At 47.3% G+C, this 25,746-nt stretch overlaps 1 protein-coding gene across 1 annotated transcript; it reads right to left on the bottom strand.

Annotated features, from left to right (window-relative positions):
* Positions 1 to 441: 441 nt before the first annotated feature.
* On the bottom strand, positions 442 to 24,875 carry CD80 (CD80 molecule). The gene is made up of 7 exons (XM_074857494.1): positions 24,753 to 24,875; positions 24,500 to 24,594; positions 11,425 to 11,763; positions 8,608 to 8,889; positions 6,472 to 6,597; positions 3,400 to 3,523; positions 442 to 1,494 (listed from the first exon to the last, which is right to left on the bottom strand). Exons 2-6 carry the CDS (start codon positions 24,579 to 24,581, stop codon positions 3,417 to 3,419), a joined length of 936 nt encoding a protein of 311 aa, XP_074713595.1. The 5' UTR covers positions 24,582 to 24,594; positions 24,753 to 24,875; the 3' UTR covers positions 442 to 1,494; positions 3,400 to 3,416.
* Positions 24,876 to 25,746: the final 871 nt, after the last annotated feature.

The following is a 25,746-nucleotide window of genomic DNA, read 5'->3' as shown; positions in this document are numbered from 1 at the left end:
GGTACAGCTTGCAGTGGGACAGAGCAAAAGGGAAAACCAAACCTGTCACACTCAGGGCAGGGTTGAGTTAGGTTAGTATGCAGAGTTGCTTAGGAAGCTTGTTGGGGCTTGGGGCGTTTTCCTCTTTTCCCCTCAAAATGAGAAACAGCTTTTTCCTACACAGTAGGCAAGAATATCACCCAGATCACAGAATCATCTAGGTTGGAAAAGACCTTGAAGATCACCTAGTCCAACCATTAACCTAACATTGACAGTTCTCAACTCATCCTCGATGAGTCCTATCCAATGTTGGCATCCTGTAGGGAACTTCCTTCAAGTCCTGGCTGGGTAGAGAAATGCTGGCAGAAAGCAGCAGCATTTGATGCAAACTAAATCCCTATGTCGCTGTGAGAGAGTCCCAAGAACCTGGAGAGCCTACCCTAACAAGTATTCCTAGGCAAATGTACAAACAAAAGCAGACCTACGTTTATGAAGCAAGGCCCTGAGTTACATTTCATTACAGTAGATACATGTGAGATAACCACTGAGTGTCACAGAAATTTAAAGGGTGCTTTACAAGTGTGGGTAGGAAGGAATGCATATAAAAGCCTGCACGTGTGTGTGTGTGCGAAGGTGTGCACATGCGTGCACTCGCACCACCACCAGCGGGCTGCGCTGTCAGATGTGCTCCTGTATCTGAGTAACGCACTGGAGGAGCTGTGTCGTGGTACCTGGGTTGGCGAGGCCATCCTTTCAGGAGAGAAAAGTTCCGAGAACTTCTGCCACCGCTGTAGATAAGCAATATGAGTGAGCTGCTAGGTGTGCCGTCAGTGTGTATCATTCCCTAAAAAGTCCCATAGCACTGAAAATAAGCATGAGGCGTATAGTCCCACCTCAGGGTGCTTTTTCATGATCAGTGTGTGCATTATTGCCTCTTCAGGGGAGAAGGGACATGTATCTGTAATGGTCAAGTCCAAATCCAAAGTCCTCCAGCACAAAAAACAGTACTGGCAGATACCTGTGTGAGGCTGAATATAAAAGACATTTTAGCTGCTCCCAGTTGCAACATGGAGGCACAGCCTGACTTGAGATTGGTGTTGCGGTCTGGGGTCTCCCAAAGGCCAGCTCTGCGTTACTAAAGGGGTAGGTGGGTGTGGGCTACTTGCTAAGGCTCTGCAGGCCCCCTCATTTTCATAGAGGCAGCATCAAAGCTAGAGAATTCCAAACGCTTGAACTGGTGTGTCGATGCTGACGACACTCTTCTTCTGCCCCGTTGCAGGAACATGGAGGGTCCTCCTAGCTGGAATTCCAGCAACCCCGTTGTAACGAGACCACCTCACAGTTTCTGTGGCATAGGTGGGGTTTTGTATTCATTCACACAAGATTACGTTGTCAGTCTTCTTGAGCAGTTTCTACTGCTGTCATCCCCTTTCAGAGAGCCAAAGGGTCCACGCAGTAAGCATTGCTGTACAACGAACAGGGGGACTGCAGTGCGGGATACACAGGATGAGAAACCTGAGGGACACAAAGAAAAGATTTTATTGATTTCACTCCCTCTTCTTCTTCATCCTAAATGTAAGCCAGAATGTTGCAGAGCCAAGACAAACGGGGATCACCTGCGGTAGCCCTCCACAAGAGGGCTCCTAGTACAGTAAAGCCAGAACTGTTCAGAGCTACACAGCTCAGGACAGGCACTACAGCGAGCTACAGACTGGCCCAGTGCTTACTGTGAAAACCTTTGGACTGTAGAGATGCTATCCCTCTGCGAAGCGAGGGTGACTACTGAATGTGCTCCCCTATTTAAGCAGCGATAGGTCATGGCTCAGCACATCACACAGTTACGAGATGACAGTCAGCCACTACGGAAGCACAGCTTCCATCCCTGTCCATAGACAGAAGCCGTTCCAGGCACTGGAGTTGGAAAACACTAGCCACCTACAGAAAAAGCCTGGCGAGCTTTTATAACAAAAGAGGAATGTGGCAGAATGGATTTATTCAGTAGGTGAACTCCCGCCACTTCCATCACAAAACCCCCCAGAATTCATGCTAACCGAGGCTCTAGTATCTGTTCCAGAAAGGGCCTTCCCCAGAGGAAAACATGAGTAGGTGGTCAGGTTTGGAAATGAGATGGGTGGCCTGAATGATAGTTTTCCCTCCTTTCCCTCTCAAAAATGTTACGCTTTTAGATTACTGCAACGCTCAGCGTGACAAATTCATGACTTCTAGGACTCTATGGCTGTTACTCTACAGCACTACCCTGGCAATTCAGCATGCTGTGGTGAGAGCAAGAAATGCAGTCACCTGGATAATGATGCGAATAAGAGTTAGCTGCTAATCTGTCCTTAAGTCTCTTGACTTGAAAAATGTCTTTTTGGAGGACACAGCCCTGAACACAGCTGAGTTTTCAAGCCAAAATGAATATAATGCTTTGTAGTCATAAAACCTTGGTAAGCTAGACTGTTTCCCAGCCCATCCTTCACAACGCTTCATTATCGAATGTAACTCCTTTTAAAATACGAGTGTTTTCTGGGCAAGTCTTAGAGGGGAAACTTCCTTCTCCATTCCTCCAGCTGCTGAAGGGGTTGGAGATGTCTCAGAAGAGGACTGGCATTGCTAATCTTACTGGGAAAGCTGGGGTTGTTCTCTTGTTGTGTACCTCTCCCTCACCATTTGGCCAATCCTTCATTTCTATCATCAGTGATGTTTCCATGTTTATGCATCAGAATCAGGCACATGACTCTGGGGGATGAAGCCACATGTGGGACCTGTAGTAGTGATGAGCTACCTACAAAGGAGTCCAACAGGACAGGAACTAAGAGACTGCCCAGTTCTTAGTTGGGAGGCCCATGAAACGAGCACAAGGGCAGAGACAGGGGATGTCACTGCAGATCCTGATAGATGGATGACCGTGCTACAAACCCACCTCTCAGATATTAACCAGCTTCCTTACACAGGTTCAGAGGAGACACTGACAGTCAAAGTTGTCAAATGTTCCTTTTCTTTCACTTCTATCTTTCTTAATCTCCATTTAGGCCCTAAAATTTTATGATAATCAAGGAAATGAATGCTACAAACACTTGCACACCATCCATGCAGGGCCCATTCTGTGGGGAAAGCAGCTTAGCAGCCCAGGAAATTTGGTCCTCTTAACATTTTTCCCTAGATTCATTCCTAGAAATTTGAAATAACCCAAACAAAGCAATGCCCCACAAGCAACGTGAGCATCATTCCTCAAGTTACCTGACCAGGAAACACCATGTGTCTGAGTTGGCAATAGGGCCCTACTGCTTTTATTTTCCCTAAAGGACAGCACACACTCATATTAAAAGCCATTCATGGTTTTGTGAGCTAACATGGCATGAGAATCTAATAGTATTGGAGAAGCTATTTTGACAAGAGAAGAATGGTGAAGAAAACTACCTGCAGATGCAATCTGGTCATACAGATGACGTTTCAGGTGTCACTTTGGAGCTCACAGGTGGCTTCATACATTCTTTCACACCCTCTTCCGCTGAATCCTGAGGCTTACAACAGTGAGAACAGACTGAAAGAGAAGATCCCTTGTTAGTATTTGGAATACTGGAAGACATAAAAGTGCTGAACCCAAATGTCTTCTTCAACAAAATAAAGTGTAACTGAGAGTGGGAAGAAAGGAGAGAAGAAATTAAAGAAAAAGAAATCTTTTAGGTCTAGTTACTTCTAATTTTCCGTGGCAGGACTTATCCCTGCAGTACATCTGAATATGGCTGGCCCATAGCCATAGTCTCATCTGATAGAACGCTCTGTTATGTATAAATGTTATCGATATAGTGTCATATGGTTAAACCAGTTCTCATTAGCACAGGGCTGAAACCTCAGCCTGGCACAAATCCAGGTTGCTACGTGCTAAGATAAGGTCAGAAGGGAAATAATGGTAAAAGTTACATGTCACTAAATGCTGGTTACCAAGTGAGTGAAAGATAGCCAATGTTAGAACAGCCAGCCAACTCTTTCAGTGCTTTAAAAGGAGCTCACGTTAAACAGGTCCCCTTGGCATGTCAGCATCTATGAATGACTTTTGTTTTAATAATTCAAGCTGAATCTCTCTGTACTATTACAGCAGATCGTACTTGCACAAATTTTACAACATGGATTCTAAGCTGGATTTTAAGTGACCGCTAATCTTGGTCTAATCTCCGTGCTTTGTGTTAAATTAATTGAAGAGCCAAAAAAAAAAAAAAAAATCTAAAGAGTTTCCATTCTTAAATTACTGCAAAGAGAGGTTGTGAGCTCCTCAAAGTAGGGGGGGGTGAACCTCAACAAAGCATCTACATGTTTTGGTCACCACCACAATCATGCATCTGAGAACTCTCATTTCCGTTTTGCTCTATCTTTCTATTCTTCCCTCCCACACTTCAGCTCTTTGAAGCATGGCTTTTTGAGCTCAGAAACAACTCTTAGCATCAAGGCAGCTCCCGACTCAGCTTTCCATATGCCAGAACAACAGAGGTACTCTCAGACCTATTCTGAGTTCCCACAATGGCTCTGGAAAGGTGACCTGTAGCAACACCAGCAGGAAGCACTCTCAGGACAGGTATTTCCTTCCCCAGACTGGTGTCAATGCACAGCGGCACCAAAATGTGACAACTGTACAAACTGAGAATTTGGGTTGAAGCTCTAGCTTCAGTTTCTTACAGTATATGCCTGGTCTGGAAAGTGGCTGTACAAAATAGCACCACCTGACTCGGCAGATCTACTCCCTGTGCATATTAGGAAAATGGGACTGAAAGGGAAATTCCAGTTTATGCAGCCATGTCCCATGCTGTTGCAGGTGATCACATTCTACCACACTGGTATGCTTTTTACATCTACTTTAAAAGCAATTTTGTTTCTATATAAAAAGTTATCTCAGAATGCTCCAGAATCCCACTAATTTAATGGTAAGGAACCTTTTAATTTCCAGCCTATATTTGTTTGGAGACAAATCTTCCAATTCCAGTTTATTTTCTCCTATAATTAGTTCATTATCCACACAGCTAACAGCACAGACTGTGATCAGCTGTGATTTTCTTGGTTTCAACTTGCTTGCTGCTTTCCCATTGATATAGCCCCAGGGAACAGCAGGGAAGAACCAGCACTGGTGTCATGGGGGCACATGAGTGGAAAATGAGGAGGCGCACAAGTGTAGCCAAGAGTCACTGCCTTCCAGAAGCTTCCTTTCTTTGTGATAAACCACCAAAAAGTAAATTAGCCCAGCCTGACTCAATGGTCACGTTGGTTTTTGAAGGGATGTGGTTGGTGAGGAGGGGAAAAGAGAAATAGTAATGCTGCCTCCACACCTTTGACTTGGGAGTGAACTTGTCTGAAGTTGAATCAGAAGTAGCAGAAGACACAAGCATGACAAACTTACAAGTGTCCCTAAGTGAACTGAGTCCCTGCTGCCTAGCAAATAACCTCCTCCCAGCGGGGGATACCGCCACAACCATGGTGAGCACACTGGTGGCTTCTGGTTTAAGTGGGCTGAACACAGAGCGCGCTCAGTGTGGGATTCTTGTCTCCAGACTTCCCCAGTGACTGACAGAACTTGATTGGGTGGTATTTATAACTTGTTGCAAGGCCTGCTGTCTTTCTCCAGGACTGCTTTTCAAAGCTGCTAACAGGGTGTGGATAGGGCATCTACAGCTGCTGACTTTCAATACTGGCTGGATGCCTAAGCTACCTTTATAAATCCATTAGATGTCTACTCACATCTTCAGGGGCTTTCTGGCTAGGTCAACTTAGGCATGATTAGGAGCAACAGTTAACAGATGAGAATTTTTTGAGCCACAAACATAAAAAATCTGCTCAGCTGCCAGCTAACCCTGAGATGCTTGAGGTCCCCGTCGCTGTTGAAAAACTCCCTGGAGACTTGTCTGGAGTTGCTGAAGGCTTCATAGGGTGGGACGGGGCACCTCACCTGTGCCATTTTTGGCCACACAAAGAAGACAAATCCATCTCTTCTGATTGGGCTTGTCCTAAAAGTGGGACACTGCTACACTTAAATTCTTCCTGTGGCCCTAGTACTATGTGTTTTTGTAACGTTGGCTCTGTGACTTTTCTGAGGGCTTGTCTAAGTAGTGTGTGTGAAACTCTCAATGCTCTGCTGTATCTATCATGAGCACCAAGATTCTTGGTATCTTCAAGCATCTTAATACATGAAGATGGACCTTTATGAATCTCTTCAATTCTGCATACCCCTGATTTTGGAAATATTCTGATCTACTGTCAAAAGTCCCCCTCAGCCCTTCACTCTCAAACCTGAACCCTAGTGCTGCCTGCACACAAAATGTAGGAAAGTCCTGAGCTGGACTTAGATTTTGTGAAAGTAGATGCTGCATGAAAAAAAGAAAAAAGGAAATGAAAAGAAGGTACAAAAATACCTAGTGTGTCAGTATAGTTTCTATAAATGTGTATTTTACATAGCAACTCCATAAGCAATGAGAGACTGTTTCTTGAAAAAGGAGCTACACTTACCATGCCTTGGGAGGTATCGTGCTGCTAGGGTGATAGCCAAAAGGAAGGTGATAATGATGATACTTGAAGCAGTAATGACATTATAAGATGGAGGCACAGTGGGGACAATGCAGCCATTTGTTTTGTCTGAGACAGAAGAAATAAAACATAAACAAAGGGCCCAACAACATATTGGCATTTTCATGTAAGAGCAGGTCCGTGAATTTTGGTGGTTCTGGCCAAATTGTAACTCAGATATTCAACTTGAAAATTTACCTATTCAGTAAACAGACAAAGCTAGCACATTCCATTCCCCCACATTTGCTATGTGCTAAAATTTTTAACAGGTCCACAGAATCTGAAATGCTGGGTCTTTTCCAGAACAAGACTGAGACAGGCAATATTTTAAAATAATAAGCTGTTTTTAAAGAACCTGGTTAGGCTTGGTGTAAAAATCTTGAGTCCATATCTAGAAAACTTCCATTCTTAGAGGTACTCTGCAGTTTTTGTTAATGTTTTCACCATTCACCAGCTGTATGCCTAATTTTTTTCCCTCTGAATTCACAGGTATTGGAGAATGATGCGTTAAACAGACTAGAATAGACTTCTTTCTTCATGGCAGGGAAAGAATGTTGTGGCAGAGTTCAGTTTCAGTGGATCTGGAGCCTTTGGCTTTTCACCACAGGAGATAACCATTCTGCCATTGGGACATTAGAGTAGATAACGGGCTGTTCTTGTACAGTACAGGACAACCTTAATTCAACAGGAGGGACAGATTTGGTGCATGTTCATGGGTCTTCGGATTTTCATTATCTCCATCTGGCCCAATTAACCATCATTCAGCTGGTAAGGCACTAGCCTGATCCGCTGTACAATCATCCCCTCCACTGTAGGGTCTGCCTCCTACATTTAGCAGAGGCTGTATTCTGTGTGGAACTCTGTGTTCATGACAGACTTGTTTGAAGGACCATTTCTATCATACCAAAATGGGAGTGGTTCCACATCTTAAAAATCAAAAAGTGTGGGGTTTGTGACTGCTGTTGGCACTGTTGATTGCACCTTCCTCTGATAATCTGTGTGACAACAGCATGTTACTATTTTTTTTGTTGCTCTCCTTTTCTATGTAGTATGATATTCACAACCTTCTTCCATTACCATCTCTAGGGACATTATACACTACATCCAGCAATAACCAATATTCATAAAGCACTAGTTTCTGGTGTTTGTCCTGAAGCTGAATGGCACCTCTCCTCACGAGCCCCTTTGATTTTAATAAGATTGATGAATAAGGTACCTTGATGAATAAGGTACAATTGCCTAGGAAAAATAGCACTTCTCTTGAAGGTGCTCTTATCTCTACAGTGAAAACATCAGACCCAGAGACATTTCAGAATACTCTTTTGGTAACAGCATTAAAAAAACCCCTTTTGGCTCTAAGAATTTTCTTGCAAATCCCCTTCTACTTCTACTGCAAAACATCTGGACTGCAGTGTGCTGCCTTCCCTCATGCTGTTTCCACTTGTGCCTCCAGCTTTTCAAAGCACAGACTTATCTATTATGTTATCACTTTTAAGCCACGCACAGTGATGGATTTTTTTTTCCATATGAATTAACCCTGTATTAAATATGTGTATGAAAGCAGAATTTTGTCTAGACCCCAGCTGACAGTTTCTGTCACTGAAGCAGGAACAAACATGCTTGTTAAATGAGGAAATTCTTTTTAAGTGCAACCTGTGGCTTTTAAGGCACACACATTTTTCAATCCCTCCAGTTGAAAACCAGGTCTGTGTCACACAACTGGCAGCATGACTGTGCTGGTGCAGAGGGGCACTGCATAGTGGCAACCCCAGCCTGTGGGAGCCACCAAGGCTGACATCACCAGATCACAATAGGGTCCAGATGCCCTCTCAGCCCAGCTGTGACTCATGGCAGAGCACCTGAAAGACAGAACCGTCTCTGCTTGTCAGTCACCATCATAACTCTCCTCTCCCACCCCTGCTGTCTTACAGCCTTTGAAAAATTTTGGTGTGCAGCTCACAGGTGAGATCATTGGGTCATCCTTGCATGAACAGATACACAAAATCTACTGCTTTCTCAGAGACGCAACTCAGCAGATTCAACAAAATGGTTTTGTAACAAACTGTTAATAAAACCTACTTAGAAGCAAACTGGTGGACTTGACAAAGCCATTGTATTCAACGGAGCAAGTGAAGCTGACGTCTTTGGTCACATTGAGCCACAGTTTGCCAGTGATGCTGTACAGGCTGAGGCTGGACGTGGACAGCCAGGTGTCATTCCACATCACGGACTCGTTGTTGAGGGCTCCAGAGATTTTGGGTTTGGGGAAACCTCCATGAGAAGAACATTTTACCACCATCTCAGTTGATTCACAAGAAGTAGCGAATACTTCTGCTGTTATGTTCGGCTTACTGAAGTCAGCTGAAGCAAGAAAGATTTAGTTACCATTCTGTCAGATTACAGCGAGGGCTGCAGTCCTGATCACCCATGCTGAAAGCAAAGACTCCCCCACAGAGCATTCTTCCTCTATCATAATCTGTTTTGCCTCTCTTGTGCCTTAATGTTCTCCCCACAACCTTGACCGGATATGGCCTTGGCCTTTGCTTCCTCTCCCTGGGCAGTACACAGACTTCATGAGCCCACCTCTCCAATTCCACCATTTCTCTCTACATACAGCAGTTTGTGGAACAACAGAAAGAAATCATAAAACAGGTAGGAAAAATACGGGGACTGAATAGAAATCTGTATTACAGGCAATGGTAGACAATTTCCTTTTCCCTCCCTCATTAGTTCCTTCTCATCCAGAAGCTCACAGAGGGTCCATCTCTGTTGGGAAAGGAGGTGAGTCACACATTGGTCTCTCGGCCAGGATGGCCGGCAAGAGACTGAATTACATTTTCTGCATGACAGCCCCTCCAGAAGGCCCAGCTGAGAGCAAGACCAAGTCATACTAGTAGTCATTGCAAAAATGTGTAGCAATACACAGGCCCTCTCAGAAGGAGAAGAAAGGTGGTGTCCTTTTCAGCCTGCTTCCCTTTGCCAATCTGCTTCACTGTGTTACTGTAAACAGTTGCATTGGTACAACTGAGGATGCCCACAGGTTGCAATAAACAGCTCAGGGTGAGGAGGAGGAGGCAAGGGGTGGCAAAGGAACTATTTAAGGCAACTCTCCCACTGGAAAAATCTCTGTGGGACCGCATCTTTAGCAAGAAAGTCACCAGTCAGAAAAGGAAACTCAGCATGTGTCTTCCTGGTGGGTGCAAGTCACACCAACACCACCGCTGCCAAAGGGACAAAATTCTCCCTCTCACCCCTGCCAGATGTATGTGCATAGCCTGCACACCCCCTCAGGCACTAGCCCCAGCCATGGCAAGGCCAGGCAGAGACCTGCAGCAGGTTGCTCAACTCACTGCAAAATGACCCTTTTTGGAGCAGCTAAGGTTTTTGTCTCTGATTGCCTGACTCACCATTTGACCACATGACTGCGGGGATCTGCACAAGGCAGATGACCTGGAGGTCATAGGGTGTCTCCCACGGCTTCTGCTGACCATGAACCCATGGTCTAGGCTACGGAGTAACTAGTAACTAGTGAAAGAAACACGCTCAGCATCGCACGGTTGACCAGTGGCGGACAAGGAGACACCGGATTTCCTTCCAGGCCTACTATTTGTTGAGCAATACAGCATTGACAGACATCCAGTGTGGAAAGTGCCTTCAAACATCCTAGTCTGCTTTACCAAGGCTCTCTGATCAGTCACCAGGGAGTAACACCTTTCCACCTCTCTCAAGTTAGCTTGATTTCAGCAGGGGTGAGAGGACCTTTCCCCTTCCTGATCCCCAGAAAAACTGACCCACTTTACCAAAGGAAGCAGAGGTCTACCACAATTTCTACTACAAACTGGCCTGTTAAGATAGCAAGGAGATTTTTGGAAGCAAAGAAACTGGAGTATTTGCAGGGAGGAAAAGAGATCCGTTGTTTCACATTTTTCATGTCGCCAACTCCTCAGCCCTCACAGCTAGAGAGGGTGCTGGCAGTGCACTTCCCTTTTTTCATATCAGTTCCCAGAAAGATCACTAAATTTGTCTCCTTGCATGTATGCCACCATGCCCTCAGAGAAGCAGGCAACAGCCAAACCTCAGGAGCTTGGTTTTTCTTGCTGATGAATCTCATTCCAGATGGGGAATGCTCGTTCACTGACGAGTCTGCAAGATTCGTGGAACTCTCTGCTGCTAAAGGTATTCAAATGTATGTATATATTTATATATGTTACCAGTATCTCTGCCTTTGGTTGAAACCAACTGCAACAAAAACAGTGGTGGAAATGGAAAATAATGTTAACGGAACTTTTTGTAGCCTCCAAGAAAAGATTCAGATTCATTCTGAGCAAAAGAACTTCGGCTGTTTCTTTAAGATAAAAAGCCTCAAATCTCCAGATGGGTTCAGCCCGGTTGTGGAGCTGCAGCGCAGCTGGTGAGCTGGCCAGCCCCCCGGAGAGCCTGGGCTCCCCAGGGATTGGAAGCAGGGCTGGGATGTCACTGTGGCCACAGAGAAGCAATGCCACCCCATTTCTCTTTCAGCTTGGATGCTTCCCGTGCACCAAGGGCTTGGGCTCTGCTTTGCCCAAAAGACAGCAAGGGGCAGAGGTGGCCTAGGGCACCCACCAGCAGTGGTACCTGGGGAGGTGTCCTGGGAGGGGTCCTTTCCCAAGAGGGAGGCATCAAGGGGAGGATGTTGAGCTGGTGGTGGGAAAGGCAAATTTTCTGTACCTGGGGTAGCTTTGGAAAGGTAAGGAGGGAGGTTGCTAGCATGGTAATAGTTAACACACCTTCTGGCACCCTTTTAGGCTTCCTGATGAAAGTCTATTTGCTACACTATGACTAAAGCTTGGAGGAGTGTGCTTTACCCCCAGAGGGTGGCACCAGAAAGCCTCAGGTGTCGGGAGGCAATCCACCTACCTGAGACAAAGAGGGTGACAGTTTCATCACACAAAACAAATGGGTTCTGTGGAGATTTGACGTACTGAACTATACACTGGTAAGAGCCATTGTCCAGGATTTCCACGGGGGAGATCCACAGGGTGAGGTTCCTGGCGTTCATCTCTGTCCGGTTCTCATACTGCTCGTGGTTGGAGATCATCTCCCCGTTTGCGTAGGCAAGCACTACCTTCGTAGTGTTCTTCTGCCAGTAGACCCGGTAATTATGTAGGCTTTCTGAGCTGGGAATTTCATAACAACAAGGCAGGCCAACTTTTTCCCCCACTTTGCTTTTGACTACTTTCTTCTCCAGTGCATAGCCTGTAGGTGGGGGGCAAATAAAAGTCAGTGAGACAGTGGTATAACCTTGTGCATAAAGCTCACCTCTTTCAGCTCTGTCTGCACCCACTAATGTACCTCATCACCCACTGAGCTGTTTACAACTCCAGCTCCGCACTGAGAAGAGGCCTCCCTTGGCATTGCCTTTTACGTGATACTCCAGTCCTACTCGGAGTCCCGAGCTAGCAGGCACACAATGATTTCTGAATAGATTACTGAAGGCAAAAACAGGAGAGTTATTAGCCTGAACAGAAATTTTGCTGGCCCCTTAAAAAAACCACACACCTCAGAGTAAAGAATTGCTATTAATATGTAAAGGGATAAAAACATGCATGCCCAAACTGCTCTCTCCCTTTTCAGAGCTCAGTATTTGGAAAGTCTGTGTCACCTTCCAGTGGGTTCCCTGCATGCCAAACAGGCCCACAGTGGATTATGGGTTTGGGGCTTTTTTTTGGAAGGATTTTTTTTTTTTTAAGAAAAAACCCCAAACCTTTCAAGATCCCAAAAGCTAGAAGCAACCTTACAATGATAAACAAAGGTTACAGACATATTGTCACCAGCCTCCTAGTATTAACAAATGAACAATTTAGACTAGTCTGGCTAAAACTAATTTGTATTTGCGAAGGCCCACGGGCCTCCCTTGGGGTTACTTGCAAACAGGCACAGGCATTCCCCAACTCCTGCCCAGCCACTGTGTCGGTGCCATACCTAGCATGCAGGCACGTGCCTACAACAACAAGCTGAGACCCTTGCAGAGGGAAGTTAGGTACAACTTTGACCAGGTTAGCTGCAGTCCCCCTGCTTCCCACTATGACTTTTATGCACTCTGCTCCCGTGATCAGCCCTGCTTTCCCACCCTCCTTCCTCTTTCTGTGGGTAGACGCTCGCAGGAGCCAGGACCTGACATGCGAGGGAGCAGCCTAGCAAGGAGCTCCTGCTGTTGCTGGAAGAGTGACCCAGTACTGATGTGCTGTCCTGTGCTGCACCAAGGCCAGGGCAGATAGTCGGGCTTTCACCTGACTTTGTGCAGCCTTCAGGGTGATGCTTAGCCCTGTGTGCACCCTGCTTTGTTAGTCCAGAAGGTCAAGCTGCTTTACATTTGCCATGCTTGCCTCGGTCTCATGACCTTAGCACCCATCTCCATTAGTGGAAGGGGGATATCAATCTGTTGCACTCCATTGACTGAGAGCAGAAAAACAAGGAATTAGCCAGCCTCAGGACAGAGAAGATTCAAATTTCTTCATCCTTCCCTGCAGAACAGATCTCAGTAAACATGTCTGAGAGAGAAAGCAGGGAAGTCCTGACCAGGCAGTGTGTCACTGATGGGGAGAATGCAGCATCACCCGTCGGTGGAGGTGAGACCCCATGTGCAAAGGCTTTGCCTGAAGCGTGAACTGAATGCTTAACAAAGCTGAGCCTAAGAACTGCCACCCCCCCCCCAGTAAGGTCTGGCTGGTGCTGGCTCACGTGTTATTATCACAGTTAATGCCAGACCACAGACACGTGCACGGAGTGCAGTGCTCAGGGCGTGACTGGGATGCTGTGACATTCAGATTCAGCTGAAGTGTCCGAAACAGCCACAAGTTTTTGCCTTCAAGGGCTCATTTGCTTAGCGGTGACCCACAGAAGACCCTTGGGATGCCGCCACACAGCCGGTAGCAAGACCCCCGCAGCATGCTGACCTGTGCCCAGTGGCACACCCTGAGAATGTGTTTCGCACTCCTGCAGCTGCCGGCGCTGGAGGGAGACAAGCAGATGCTCAGCCAGTGCCCCGGAGAGAGCCTGGGACAGAACATGAAATAAGCTTTCACACCCCTCCCCTGTGCACACCTACACCTGTCCCACTTCCACACTTTATATTAAATCTCCAGGAAACACACTGAAAAATACTGGGGAGGTCCTGGCAACCCTTTGGAATGTCTTAATACTAATTAAATAAAATAGAATACGTAATTAAATGAGCAACTGCTCATTTAACTGGTTTCCCTCCACTCAGCCACTTCATCGGTCTTCCAAAGGGAAAGATTCAAACTCAGTTTTTACCCCCCACTACCTGTACTTCCCCTTACAATGCATCGCAGACTCTGAGCAACCGGACTGGGGCAGACCAAGAGCCCACTCAGCCCACTGACCTGTGTCAGCCAGCAACTGGTAGCAAAATGGTAGAAAAACTAATTCTTCCACACCACACAGGGTAAGAACTGCCATACCCTGCCAACCTTTGGCAGCCAGGAATTTAGGGATTTCTTGACATCAGCTGTTTAATCACTACTGCTAGACCCATCCTTCAGGAGGAGTTCTTGCCCCTTCAAGAACGCACGTATATTTTTGGTTTCCACAACATCCTGTGATGATGAGTTGCACAGTTTGATTACATGCTGTGTGAAAAAGCATTTCCTTCTGTTCACCTTAAAACCAGCCCACTTTAGGCTGTGATTCTTGAAGCTCCTCCTTCTGCGTGTCTGCAGCATTTGTGTGTGTATGTTTTTTCCCTCGACCACATCTTCGCTGTTCTCACAGTTCAGCTCTTACTATTGCTGGAGAGACTCACAAGAGCAGCCAGTCAAACTCTGGGATTGTGGAGCCTGATAAACACAATTTTCTATTTTCTTTTGCAGCAATAGGGGAAGAGTAGGCGTACAGTAAATGTCAGGGTGACATCACATCATGAGTTGCCTGAGGTTCTCCACGCCTTGCCCCTAGGAGTCTCCTTTGCAACCAAAAGGAGAACAAAAACCTTCTCGGCAGTACATGTGCAGGGACTGGAAACTCCTGCTGATGTCACACCTACCCTTAAAAGGCTCTGCACCCTTGAAACTGCAACCTGAATGCTACAAGCCTGAAGGAACCAAAGTCCATGAAGAGTCATTCAGCCCCACAAAAGTCCCCTTTCACTTTAAAGGTGAACTGCAAAGCAAAAATGAAAATTCAGTTCTGTTCCATCCCATTTCTGTGCTGAATGCTCTCTGTAACCGGGCTGTGGGGGAGGTATCCACTGTGGAAATAATTTTTAATGACTTTTCTAGAAAAAAAAGATCTGTCCTCTTTCCAGTCCCCTGAAGCCCACCCGCTTCCAGATGTACATCGCTCTGTCACTGGAGGCCTGTGGCGTGTGGCAATGCTGAACTGATGAAGGGGCTGACTTTCTGTTCCCTGGGCAGAAAAACATGTTCATTCAAACTACACCTGTGCTGCAGATGCCCCATATGGCAGGCCTAATTAGAACAGAAAAGTGAGTGCATAGGAAAACCGCCCTGTCTTGTTTGCTCTGAGAGTCAGCAAGTGGGAGAGCTGTTGAGCCCATATCCTTATTTTCTTCATTCTTTGCCCAAGCCGTGTTTCAGAAATTCCCTGGCCACAGAGAGCTTGGTTATCCTGATTACACATACAGTCATACAGGTGGTATGGGAGAGCAGATTGCCTCTGGGACAGAAGTCCTGCAGAGACATTTGACAGAAAAAGACAGTAAAAGACCATGCAATGTTCTAGAGACGCAGTGTTGAACTGTTGGAAACCTTCAGATAATTCCTGGTGAACAGAAACCCCAAAGCCATTCTCTTTCCCCTTTGTTCCCCATTTCTCTGCCCTTTTAAACTGCTCTCCCTTTTTTTGGTCTTACCTTGTGTTACCTCACTTTACAGACAACCCACAAAGCAAGGCACTTGAAGGGAAAGGTCATTCTTGGTGGGCCTGGAGTCCTCTGCTCCTGTGTAAGCAGGAGGTAAGACAGTGGATATTTTTTGACCGACAGTCCTGCAAAAAGCTCTCAGGCAAACTGTTGGTGACCCTCCAAAACTGGGAGGATCAAAACAGCCTTGTGTTGCTTTTTTTCTGTAAGGTATCCCTATTTATAATAGGGGACCTTACAGCAGCTGGACTCTCTACTATTAAATTATTGGCATCATTTACTTTGCCTAGGACCACGCACATGGGACTCCTGCTCTGATGGGGTGCCAACAATTTTCTTGCCCTCCGCCTGTGTGTGGGCTGGAAAAAGGGACTTGGGGCAGCCCTGGGAGGAGGTACACATCATGTCGTGGTGAGGCAAGGGCACTTCTGGTAATGGGCTGGGCCGGCTGAGGAAAACACATCTCGTGGACCTGTGGCTTTCTCCTGGGAGCCATCCCCTGGGGTCAGCGTGGGAATCACACCCAACAGTCCCCGGGTAATTCTGCAGCTCACGTCCCTCATTTTCTGTGAATAACACATTCACCCCAAACTTGCAGGGTTTATCCTTTGAGGACTACACAGTATTTTATGGGGATTTCTGATCAAGACAGATAATTAGTTGAAAAATTGAGAAATCTTGAGAAGCTGAATCTTTAAAGGGCTAGACACTTTCTCTTGGTCTCTTCTTTTTCCCAGGTGACTTTACCAGTGAGGAATCAGATTCTCCCAAAGCTTTCCATGGAATTAAAAGTCAGCAAATGTCCTGTGCTACACTGGAATACGTGAAGGAATGTTTTGTATTTAAACCAGTGTTGTGACAGACTCATGTGAATGCACTGATCACAGAAAAGACCCTATTAGATGAACAGATGACTTCTACATAGAGACATTGTGATGTTTTGGCAGCACACAAAAACACTGTCTTCCTCTGTGTTTTGCTGAAAAGACCCCGTGCATTGAGAAAGATGGGATGAAACAGAGAAAAGTGGGTGCTGGCAGGCCCTGCTGGCCATCTTCTTTAAGGAGTCTGTGACTGCATATTAACCCAGGCACAAGTGCTTGGCAAGCCTCCTACGCTCCTTCTAGGCAGACTCCACTTCAGCAAGTAGAGGCATGCAAAGGGAGGTTTCAGCACACAGAGGAAGGAGGAGCAGCCCTTTCCCCTTGCACAACCCCAAGCCCAATGTTCTGGTCACGAACCACAGGCCTGCTGCTACCCTTCAGCTGCTCTAGGCTGCTCTGGCAAAGCAAAGCAGCTGCAAACCCAGTTTGCTTCGCTCATGCCACGGTGACCTCATGTGAGGTCAGGTTCCCTTACTCACCCCAAATGCGGTGAGAGAGAGGAGCAGAAGAGAAGGCGACCCGAAGGAAAACAACAACGCACTTCATTCCGCAGCAGTTCCACTCAGTCTCGCTTCCCTGTACCCGCTCGTGCTAGTCAAGCGTGCCAGCAGCAATTAAGTGATGGGATTAGTCCTAGTTTACAGTGATGTCATGGCAGGCCTGAGGTAGGTAAATGGTTTGAAAAGGTTTTTCTAAAAGTTCATCTCTGCTTGCTTCTGCACCATAACCTCACGGTGCCCTGCTTGGAGCAGTATGGCAAGGGCTCAGCACCCCTTACGTGGCTTTATGCACTTCCCGTCTTCACATTGCCACATTCCTCCTAAACAAAACAGTAACCTTGCTTTGCCCAGCTCTATACCGCTTGATTTGGCAATGATTATAACATCCTCATGGTGTTTTGGTGCCTGACTCCTTCAGCAGCCTACATTCCATTTTAGTGCTGTTTTGTTTCATCTGTAAAGCCTTTAGTGAAGAAATCCTTGAAGTCATGAAGCAGCTGTGAAAACCAGAGGACACCTTCCTGCATTTATAGACAGAAAGACAGCCCATCTTTGTGGGTGTGCACTAATCTCATTTTTCTTCCAGCAGCGCACTAACTCGAGGCCCTGTTGATGACAAATGAAATTATCAATCTCATTTGTCTCCCTGAGCATACTTTGATAAGCAGGTAACACTCATTTTAGAGTGGTTCACAGGGCACTCCCAACACATGTTGGTTTCCAATGTGGGCCCAGTTTCTTCAGCATGCAGTACTCCTGCTGAAGCCCTCTGTACAACTGTGGTTTCCTTTGCAGGTTGCAGACCGAATGCTCTGCTTTCTCCAGTCTTAATCGCTGCTCACCAGAAAGCAGATTTCACAAGACCCTGATTGCCTTTTTGCCACGAAACCAGCAAGGCAACCCAGCCAGATGGGGAATGAAAAGAAGTGCCATTACTGAGCCATGACTCTGTCAAAAACCTGGTTTCAAAGGGAAAGAAACTCCATTAATCATGAAAAAGTTCCACAATCTGCAGTTAGCAACTGAGAAGAAGAAAGGCAATCTGAAATATTTTGGTAAAGGGACTTGCTGCAGCCAGCCAGTACCCCTCCCTCTTGCTCCAGCCCATGTTTCTGTACTTCTTCAGATAAAGATCTACTGCCTTCTGAGTCACCGCTGCCCTGGCTGGGACAAGCCCACTGCCTGGGTATGTCCAGTCTGCTTTGTTTATAACATGAGTAAGATCACAACTCTTCACAAGTCAGTTGGCAAATTTCTAATCTTGGCACTAGCCAGGAGGTCAGGTCCAAGCACAGAGCTGGAGATGAGATGCCAAAGTACTTGGGGTGAGATGGGGACTACATCATGTCTTAAGATCTTCCCCTTTCCTGCTAAGCCCTCCACATGGGTGTTGCTCGGGAGGAGAGGAAGGACTGCTTGCTTATATCCTGTGCTGCATACTGGCAGGGACACCTGCGATGGGGACAGAAGGACAAGAACGTCTTTGACTTAGGGAAAGGAGCAAAGGGAAGAGTCTTTCTGAACCTTCCCCCTTCTCTGTTTCCAGCACATGGAGTGGTGACCCCACTAGAATAAAAAAGGGCAGGGGGGACACTAAATCTGGATGTCCTCAGAGGATTTGTATATTTTAGTTCCTTTTGAAATCAAATTCCTGCAACTGGCTTAGCACTCTTATGATTTCCCAATTTGGGGGCAGAAACAAGATGTGGCAGTTGTGTAAGACAGGCCTTTGGGGGAGATTTGTCGCACACAAAGACAAAAATAAATTTGTTAATTTTTTCCCCTGCAGACTCTGTCTCTCGCTGACTGGATCACTTTGTACTTCCTCTATATTTAACTCCCAGCTGAAGATGTTCTCAGATAATTTTCCTAATTCCTCCAGTACCACTACCATGCATACTGCTGTCCTCGCAGCACAGTTTTTGAAGTTGAGGTCCTCCCCACTGCTTAAGGCCACAGTTTTTTTCAGTGCTTGCTAAATCTCACTGCCTCATGTGCTCCCCAAGTAGCCAGCCCACTACTGAAAGTAATAGAAAGTGCCCAGTAACCAAGAAAATCAAGTATGATACCTCTCAATTATGCCCACTCAAGATTAGAAAAATTACGATTTTTTATATTTTTTTGCTTCTAAAGTACTTGCCCACAGCCATAGTAATATTCACCAGTGCAGCTAACAATGCTAAGGCCTGCCAGCCATTATCCTGTTATAAAAACCTGGTTCCTGCTCAGGCACTAACTCACGAATGCTCTGCAGATGACAACCTTGACAATAACCCTGCAGCAGGAGGACTGGCTGGAAGAGAGATTAAACAGCTCTATATAAGAGTGCAGCATGGCGAATGGTAATTAACTGAAGGAGGACTAAGAAAATAAGACCAAAGCAGTCCCGAGGTGTCTGAAAGGTGCAAAAGCTACAGAGGGAGTGAAATGAGAGGCTGGGGCAGGGGCGGCTGGAGGCACTGGCTGGGAGCATTGCAGGGCAGGGCAGCGCCGGGAAGGGGCTCTCTCGGGGGGTAGGAAGCAGCATCTGACAGCGAGGTCTGGTCAGACTGAAGCACTTCCCCCAGTGCAGGGGTGAAATTCTTGCCTGCCGGGCATTTAAAACTACGCAGGAGAGTCCCTACTATGGTGGGAGCAGCAGTGCACAGAGACACCTGCCTCGATGGTCTTTTCTAACAACTTTTTATATGATACGGTAGCATTCTGCGCTCGCCAAAAGGTGAACATCTTCTGAGCGCAGTATGGCTAGAGATGCCACCATTAGCCAGCAGTCAGCACTTTTATTTTCAGCCAGGGAGTCCCCTGGGACCAATGATATTTTAAAAGCATAATAGTGAAAAAGCAGAAGCAAAGCCTGTGGCATTTCCACATTGGGAAAAATTTACATATTCTCAAATGACCTCCTGAGACTCCTGATGGTGATGTCCCTCCAAGGGGACAGAACAGTTACCATTAAACAAAGTTCATCTATTTTGTTTTTAAATACCGACCTCCTTTCGCCAAGCAAAGAGACTTCACTGCGTTCAGCACACTTGCCTTGCCACCTCATGAAAAATACCACATCTACATGTGCACAGCGCTTATATTATGAAACACATGTTTAAAAGGAAGGAGAGTTTCTCTGAACACAAAAATTCTCCTCCAGCTTGGCACAACCTTGGGGTGCAGCCAGACGACAAACTGGCTCTGATCTCATGACTTCCCCACACAAGCAGGGGGGATCTGGCTCCCCTTTCCCTTCTAACCCCACGTGCTCCCACTGCTTTCCTTGCAGAACTCTCCAGAGACTTGTTCAATATGTCACATTGGTGTAAACCAAGGGGGAAAAAAAGAAACTTTCTGCTAACCTGGAAGGCAAATTAGGTCATCCAAGGATCTGGCACATACCAGAACTAGCACAAAGGCAAGGGGGATCGCACAGCCAGAAGCCAAGGAGAGAGGAGCAGGATTGCACCTTTTGGTGGCAATGACCTGTTTGGCCCCCTCAGCTTTGCAGCCTGTCTGCACATCCCTCTCTGGGGTACACAGCGTCGGGTGTAAAAGCAAACTGGCACTGAAGAGAGTGGGCTGACCCCTGCAGAAAACTAACTCATTACAAGCGAGGCAGGGGGATAACTCTGTAAATGACAGCCTTCATTTATGTCAGATTAATTACACCCATTAAACCACACTTGTAACTCAGAATTGAGGCAGCAATGAGCAGGAAAGGTGTCGAGGGCATACAGAGTGGCAACTTCTGCTGGTAACCTACCAAAGTGCATAAAAACTTCAGCCCCAAACTTTGCATGTTTAAATGCAGGAATGTCAATATCTGACATTCGCATTGCAAAAAGGTTACAAATGTCTCAGTGTTTCAAGAAATGCAAAAAAGCTGTTGCCTTTAGAGTAATGTGAGCTCACTGGAGTTATCTGGCTTCGTTATGATCTAACTGCAAAAAGGAGACAATGTGGGTGAAAGGAATGTTTGACCAGCAGCTTTACAAACTCAGTATGCAGGCGTATAACTGTATTTTGACTGTGTAAGAATGTAGCTTGTCTATGTTTAATTTTCTGTCTTTTTTTTCTAAAGAATTATTTAAAAAAAAACACATCAGAAGAAGTAAAACCAAGTCTATAAGCAAAAGCAGGAGCCTTAAGTTGGGTTTCTCTTTCTCCAGACAAGCTGGTACAGCAGGTTTCACTCTGGATAGAAAGAGACATAGACAGAAAAAGGAGTTCCTTAGTTCCTCTGCTCTTGTTTTTGAACCAAAGACATTTCTTTTCTGCGTGTCTGGAACAGTAGGAGACAGAAACTCATCCGAAAAAGTAAATTTAAAGAACAGCCGAAGGTAGCAAGAGCAATAAGATAGAAACTCAATTTGCATCCAGTGATCAAATGGGCAAATCCAGTATGTAAAGAAAAATTTCTGCCATCTCCACCATGAAATCTGACCTAGGCACAACCAATACCGGAGCTGGCACGGAAATTAGATGCCAAGCACCTAAAGCTCATTGCTAAATGCTCAATACTTGGGGGTGCCCATGAAACAGGAAATCTTTCTCGTTCTCAACCTTCTTTGTCCCTTTCTGAAACCCAGCTCCGCTCCGAGCTCTTTATTGGCAGTAACATGTGAGAGGGGATTCCCAGACTGAGTTACTTGTGAGCCAGCGCTTGCTTGCAATGCGGAGGGAAGTGGATATTCCCCCCACCCTCAACTCTCCAATATCTCAGAAAAGCTTTAGGGATTTTCCTCAAAACTTCCCAAAAAATTTCACCATTGGGAAGAAACCAAGAACTAGGCAGTCCCCAGTCGGAAGAACAGACTCCAGGGAAGCTTAAAAGGAATACTCCATGGACACAAAGCCAGGCTTGCTGGGTCCCTGCAATCAGTGCCTACACCATGTTTGCACACAAGGCAGGGAAAAGCCATACTGAGCGACTTCTAGCAACATTTTCCTAGTATAACAAACTGGGACTGAGAACATCCTGCAATTTGTAAGTAGGTGTGAAGGTGCAACAGCAGGAGAAAAACAAGCCCATGGGGATACCAGCAATGCATTCAGACTAAATAAATTTGTGCTGTAACCAAGGCTGTTCTGCCACTTTTCCACTGTGCTGAGGCAGCAGGGTGTTCATGCACATCAGTGTCTCCAGCAGCAGATGACATCTCAGAAACAGCTCTGAATCACGCTGGCATTTCAGCGGGTCATGTCAGGAGAACCTCAGAGCAGCAAAATTCAATTCAAGGGGAAACAAATGTATCTATGTAGCTTGGGCATACATGATTTCCTATGAAATACAACTTTCAAATCATCCTTTTTAAGCCCGCCATTAATGCCTTCTATTGCTACAATGTAAAAGTTCAGCCTGGCATTCCCTACTATTTTACTCACACAGGGTGGAGGAGAGCACCTGCTCTCATCCTAGCATGCTACCTGACCTTTCGAGCACTACGGCACGGAGCTGTGCAAGCACCAGGACACCTGGGATAAACCCAAGGACACAAGATGTAGCCACCGGCTCTGGGTGCTGGCTTTGACTGTGCCTTGATGTGGTCATGAGCAGTCCCACACGGTGTCAGTTCTGTAAACGCTGGCCATGGTGACTCGCTTAACAACGTGTGGGAAGTCACTGGCAGGGCGATGGCAGACTCCCAGGGCTTCACCATTTTGCCACGACAAGGTCAGAAGTGGGTCCTTGTGGTCCCTGTGGGAGACCTCGGGAAGGCATCAGCTACAAGTCTCAGTAAAGCTTTTAGAACCACTCCTTTGTGGGTACTGTACCATGTATTTTCAGGGGTCGCTAACATAGGAATACCTTTTTTTGGAGAGAACAGTGGCAGGGGATGTGCGCACGCATACAGAGAGAGAAAAGGAAGTGCATCGGCTGTGATGTTCTTACCAGTCTGCCAAGCAACCTGCTCCTGAGGCACCAGGACTTCCACAGACTCATTGTGTGGGAAGCATCTAACAACTGTGCCCCAAAAGTTGACATAATGCTTTTAAAACAGCTTTTTTTCCCCACTTTGCTTCTTGCAGAATTAAACCCTGTAATTTTGTAATTGATCAGATTTGGAGAAGCAAGTCTTCTCAGCAAGAGGATGACCAAATCCTGCTGGCCTATGAATTTGTGCCTTGCGTTTCCCAGCCCGGACACCTCTTTCCACACCTCCCAGCCCATTCCCAATTCCTTGGTGCCACCATGTTCCATACAGCCCCCTCGCAGATGGCTCCTGCCCTTCCTGTTGGCTGGGCAGGAGGAGGGGCAGCACGTGCTCTGGCTGTTTGGGTGCCACTTGTGGCTAGCCAGCGGCTTCCATGTAGCGGGCAAGGACGCCACATCTCTGCCAGCTCTGCGTCCTGTCAAATTTGGTTGAAACTGGGCAGAGGATTTGAAAGTTACAAGCAGGAGCCTAAGACAGATGGAGAGATGGAAAGCAGGATAAACTATCATTCCCTTAGTAAATCATATTGAAAAAAGCACAACTATAGGAACATCTAGTTTTCTATTATCAAACTCTTATTTCTAGTACTGGATAGCATGCATCAGACTGTATGTCCGAGTATTGCCCATCTTTGGCCTTGGAATCAGCATCCTTTTTAGACAAACTGCACAACTGGTGAACTACCACATGCTCGTAATTACATTAATAACATACCACAAGCTCTTAAAGTACGGAGACAGAAACAGTTCTGCACATGATAAATTGTTTGCCCATTGCTGCACGGGCAAAATACATCCGTGCTTGACACGTGCTTCACAAGCACAGAGGTTGGGGAAGGAGTGCAGGGGAAAACAGGAGAGCAGAGATCTCATGAGTGGCATTTGAGGTGGTTGCTTTCTTCACAAGTGAGCTCTGCGATTCAATCCCCGTTAAATTCTCTGAGTTTTGTTTTAAGATTCTGAGACTGAAACTCAAAATGAGACTCAGCATCAAATATCTCCCAGTTTCACAACATCAGCATGAAAAACTCCTAATTTTGCATCACTCGATCTTTAATCAAAGGCTCAGTTCAGCCCAGGTTTGCTCTAGAGTATCATTAGCTGTGATGAAACACTCAAATTGCCAATAAGCACAACTTATTTTGCACCCACAATGAACCCCAGCTTAGAAGTAAGTTTTGTGTGGTTTCAAGATTAACATTTCACACAGCTGAGAAGACTCATCCCAAGCCTCTTGAGGTTAGGAGGGACCTGTGGACTCCAGTGAGCTTTGAAGCAGGTCCTCGGAGAAGGACGGGGGACAGCCCTTGCAGTCCTCTGACGGGGACTTGCGTTGTTGGAGAAAAGCACTTGCTGTGTGCTGTGCTGCCCAGGCGGCCGAGACCCCTCCGCCCTGCCCTGTCTTCCCCACTGCGTGCTCAGTGTCAGCCATCCCAAAAACTGCAGAAACCACACCGCCACTAAAGCCGAAGCCTGAGGGGCTGCGCCACAGGCTCCCCACAGACGTCAGCTGCGCCAGAAACACCCTCTTTCTTCTCACCCCAGCTGGGATGGGTGACCACCTTGCCCCTCTGGGAGCCAGCTCACGGGTCCTCAGCGCTCACCACCACAGTTATCAGAGCCAGCCACCCCGAACCCTGGCCCAGCCTCAGCCCTGGCAGAAGACACCAGAACAAGCGCCCTGAGAGCCACCGTTCTTTGCCGACCGGCACACGGGTGCTGCAGCCTGCTCGGGCCCAGCACACCCCCCTCCCAAACTCCCACGCCGGCCGCTCCTGCTTACCTAAACTAAGGCAGAGCAGCACGAAGAGCCCGAACCCCAGCCACCTCCTCAACGCCGGCGGGGCGGCGGGCAGGCCTGCCATCTTCCTGTAGCTCCTGGGCCGGAAGGAGAGGGGGACACGGTTAGGGGAACGGCGCCCGAGGAGCCACAGCACTCGCTGCTGTGCCCCTCTCCTTCCTGCCCGCTGCTGCCCCAAAAAACCACAAGCACGAGCCCAGCCCGCCCCACCTCCCTCCCTGGAGCCCTGGAGTACCTGTGGCTTCCCTGGGTGCGTGGCCCTGAGGCAGGGAGGAGGCAGGGAGGAGGCAGGGGGCTCAGTGCCAGGCCATGGGCGCTCAGCTCCTGCCACAGAGACGCTGACTCCCTGCCGGGGTGCAAGAGGAAGGCTGGGCAGCGGGAGGGTGCTTGGCCTCATAAGTCGCCTCACACCCGCCCACGACTTCCTCATGGGGCGTGTGTAAGGCTGCAGCGCCCGCTGTCCCCGGCGCCCAGCGACGGGCATGGGTGCCACCTTCGCCCCTCGGTGCCGGTTTGGATGTGCCTCCAGCAAGGTGGGGGCAGGAAGGTTTTGGGCTGAGGGGGCAGAAAAGGGCCCTGCCCGCAAGCGGTGGGTGACAAGCGTAAGTGTTGGGCAGCGCTGGCACCGGTCGGACTTTTCAAGTTGGAGTTTGAAAGGCAACTAAGTTAAGCGCCTGATGCTACGTGGGGAATAATCCTATAAAACTGTATTTGAAATTAAAAACCCCACAGCATCATTTCAGGCCCAGCTGGATATAATCCATCAAGTTCAGTTACATGATGAAAATTTAACAAAGACCGCTTAAGCTGCATGTGTTGGCCATCATGGCCAAACGCCCGGGCAGGGAGCAGCCCCCGGACCCCCGGACGCGCCACCGGGACCAAACGGGCTCCAGAGAGCATCCACCGGCACTGGCAGGAGAGGCGGAGGGAGCGCTTGCCTTCCCAGCACCCGGTCCCCCTCCTCCAGGAGGCACCCACTGCTCACCCTCAGCCCCTTCCTCCCACTCCCCGGCTCACCCCGGCTCCGGACGGGGCAGGGAAAAGGCAGGGGTCCTTCTTGCTCTACAGCCTGGAAGAGCAGAGCCCACACCAACCCGAGCAGTCAGACAAAACCAGTCTGAAGCAAATCCTAAGAGAAGAACAAACCACTTAGTAAATAAGAGCCCGAGGGAGTAAATACATGTACGTGATGTAGATTTGCACAGATACTGCACACCCTCTTGCGA

This window comes from Strix uralensis, chromosome 2 (assembly GCF_047716275.1).
Source record: "Strix uralensis isolate ZFMK-TIS-50842 chromosome 2, bStrUra1, whole genome shotgun sequence".
NCBI lineage: Eukaryota > Metazoa > Chordata > Aves > Strigiformes > Strigidae > Strix > Strix uralensis.
This window is presented reverse-complemented; position numbering and strand designations above follow the sequence as displayed.

What these genes read in the sequence shown, in the direction of transcription:
- CD80 (XM_074857494.1), bottom strand. Translation starts at nt 24,581, where the DNA reads ATGGCAGGCCTGCCCGCCGCCCCGCCGGCGTTGAGGAGGTGGCTGGGG. An exon ending in GCTGCTCTGCCTTAGTTTAG is followed by an intron (nt 11,764 to 24,499) that starts GTAAGCAGGAGC and finishes CCCCACCTACAG; the next exon opens with GCTATGCACTGGAGAAGAAA. An exon ending in ACGATACCTCCCAAGGCATG is followed by an intron (nt 3,524 to 6,471) that starts GTAAGTGTAGCT and finishes CTTCTCTTTCAG; the next exon opens with TCTGTTCTCACTGTTGTAAG.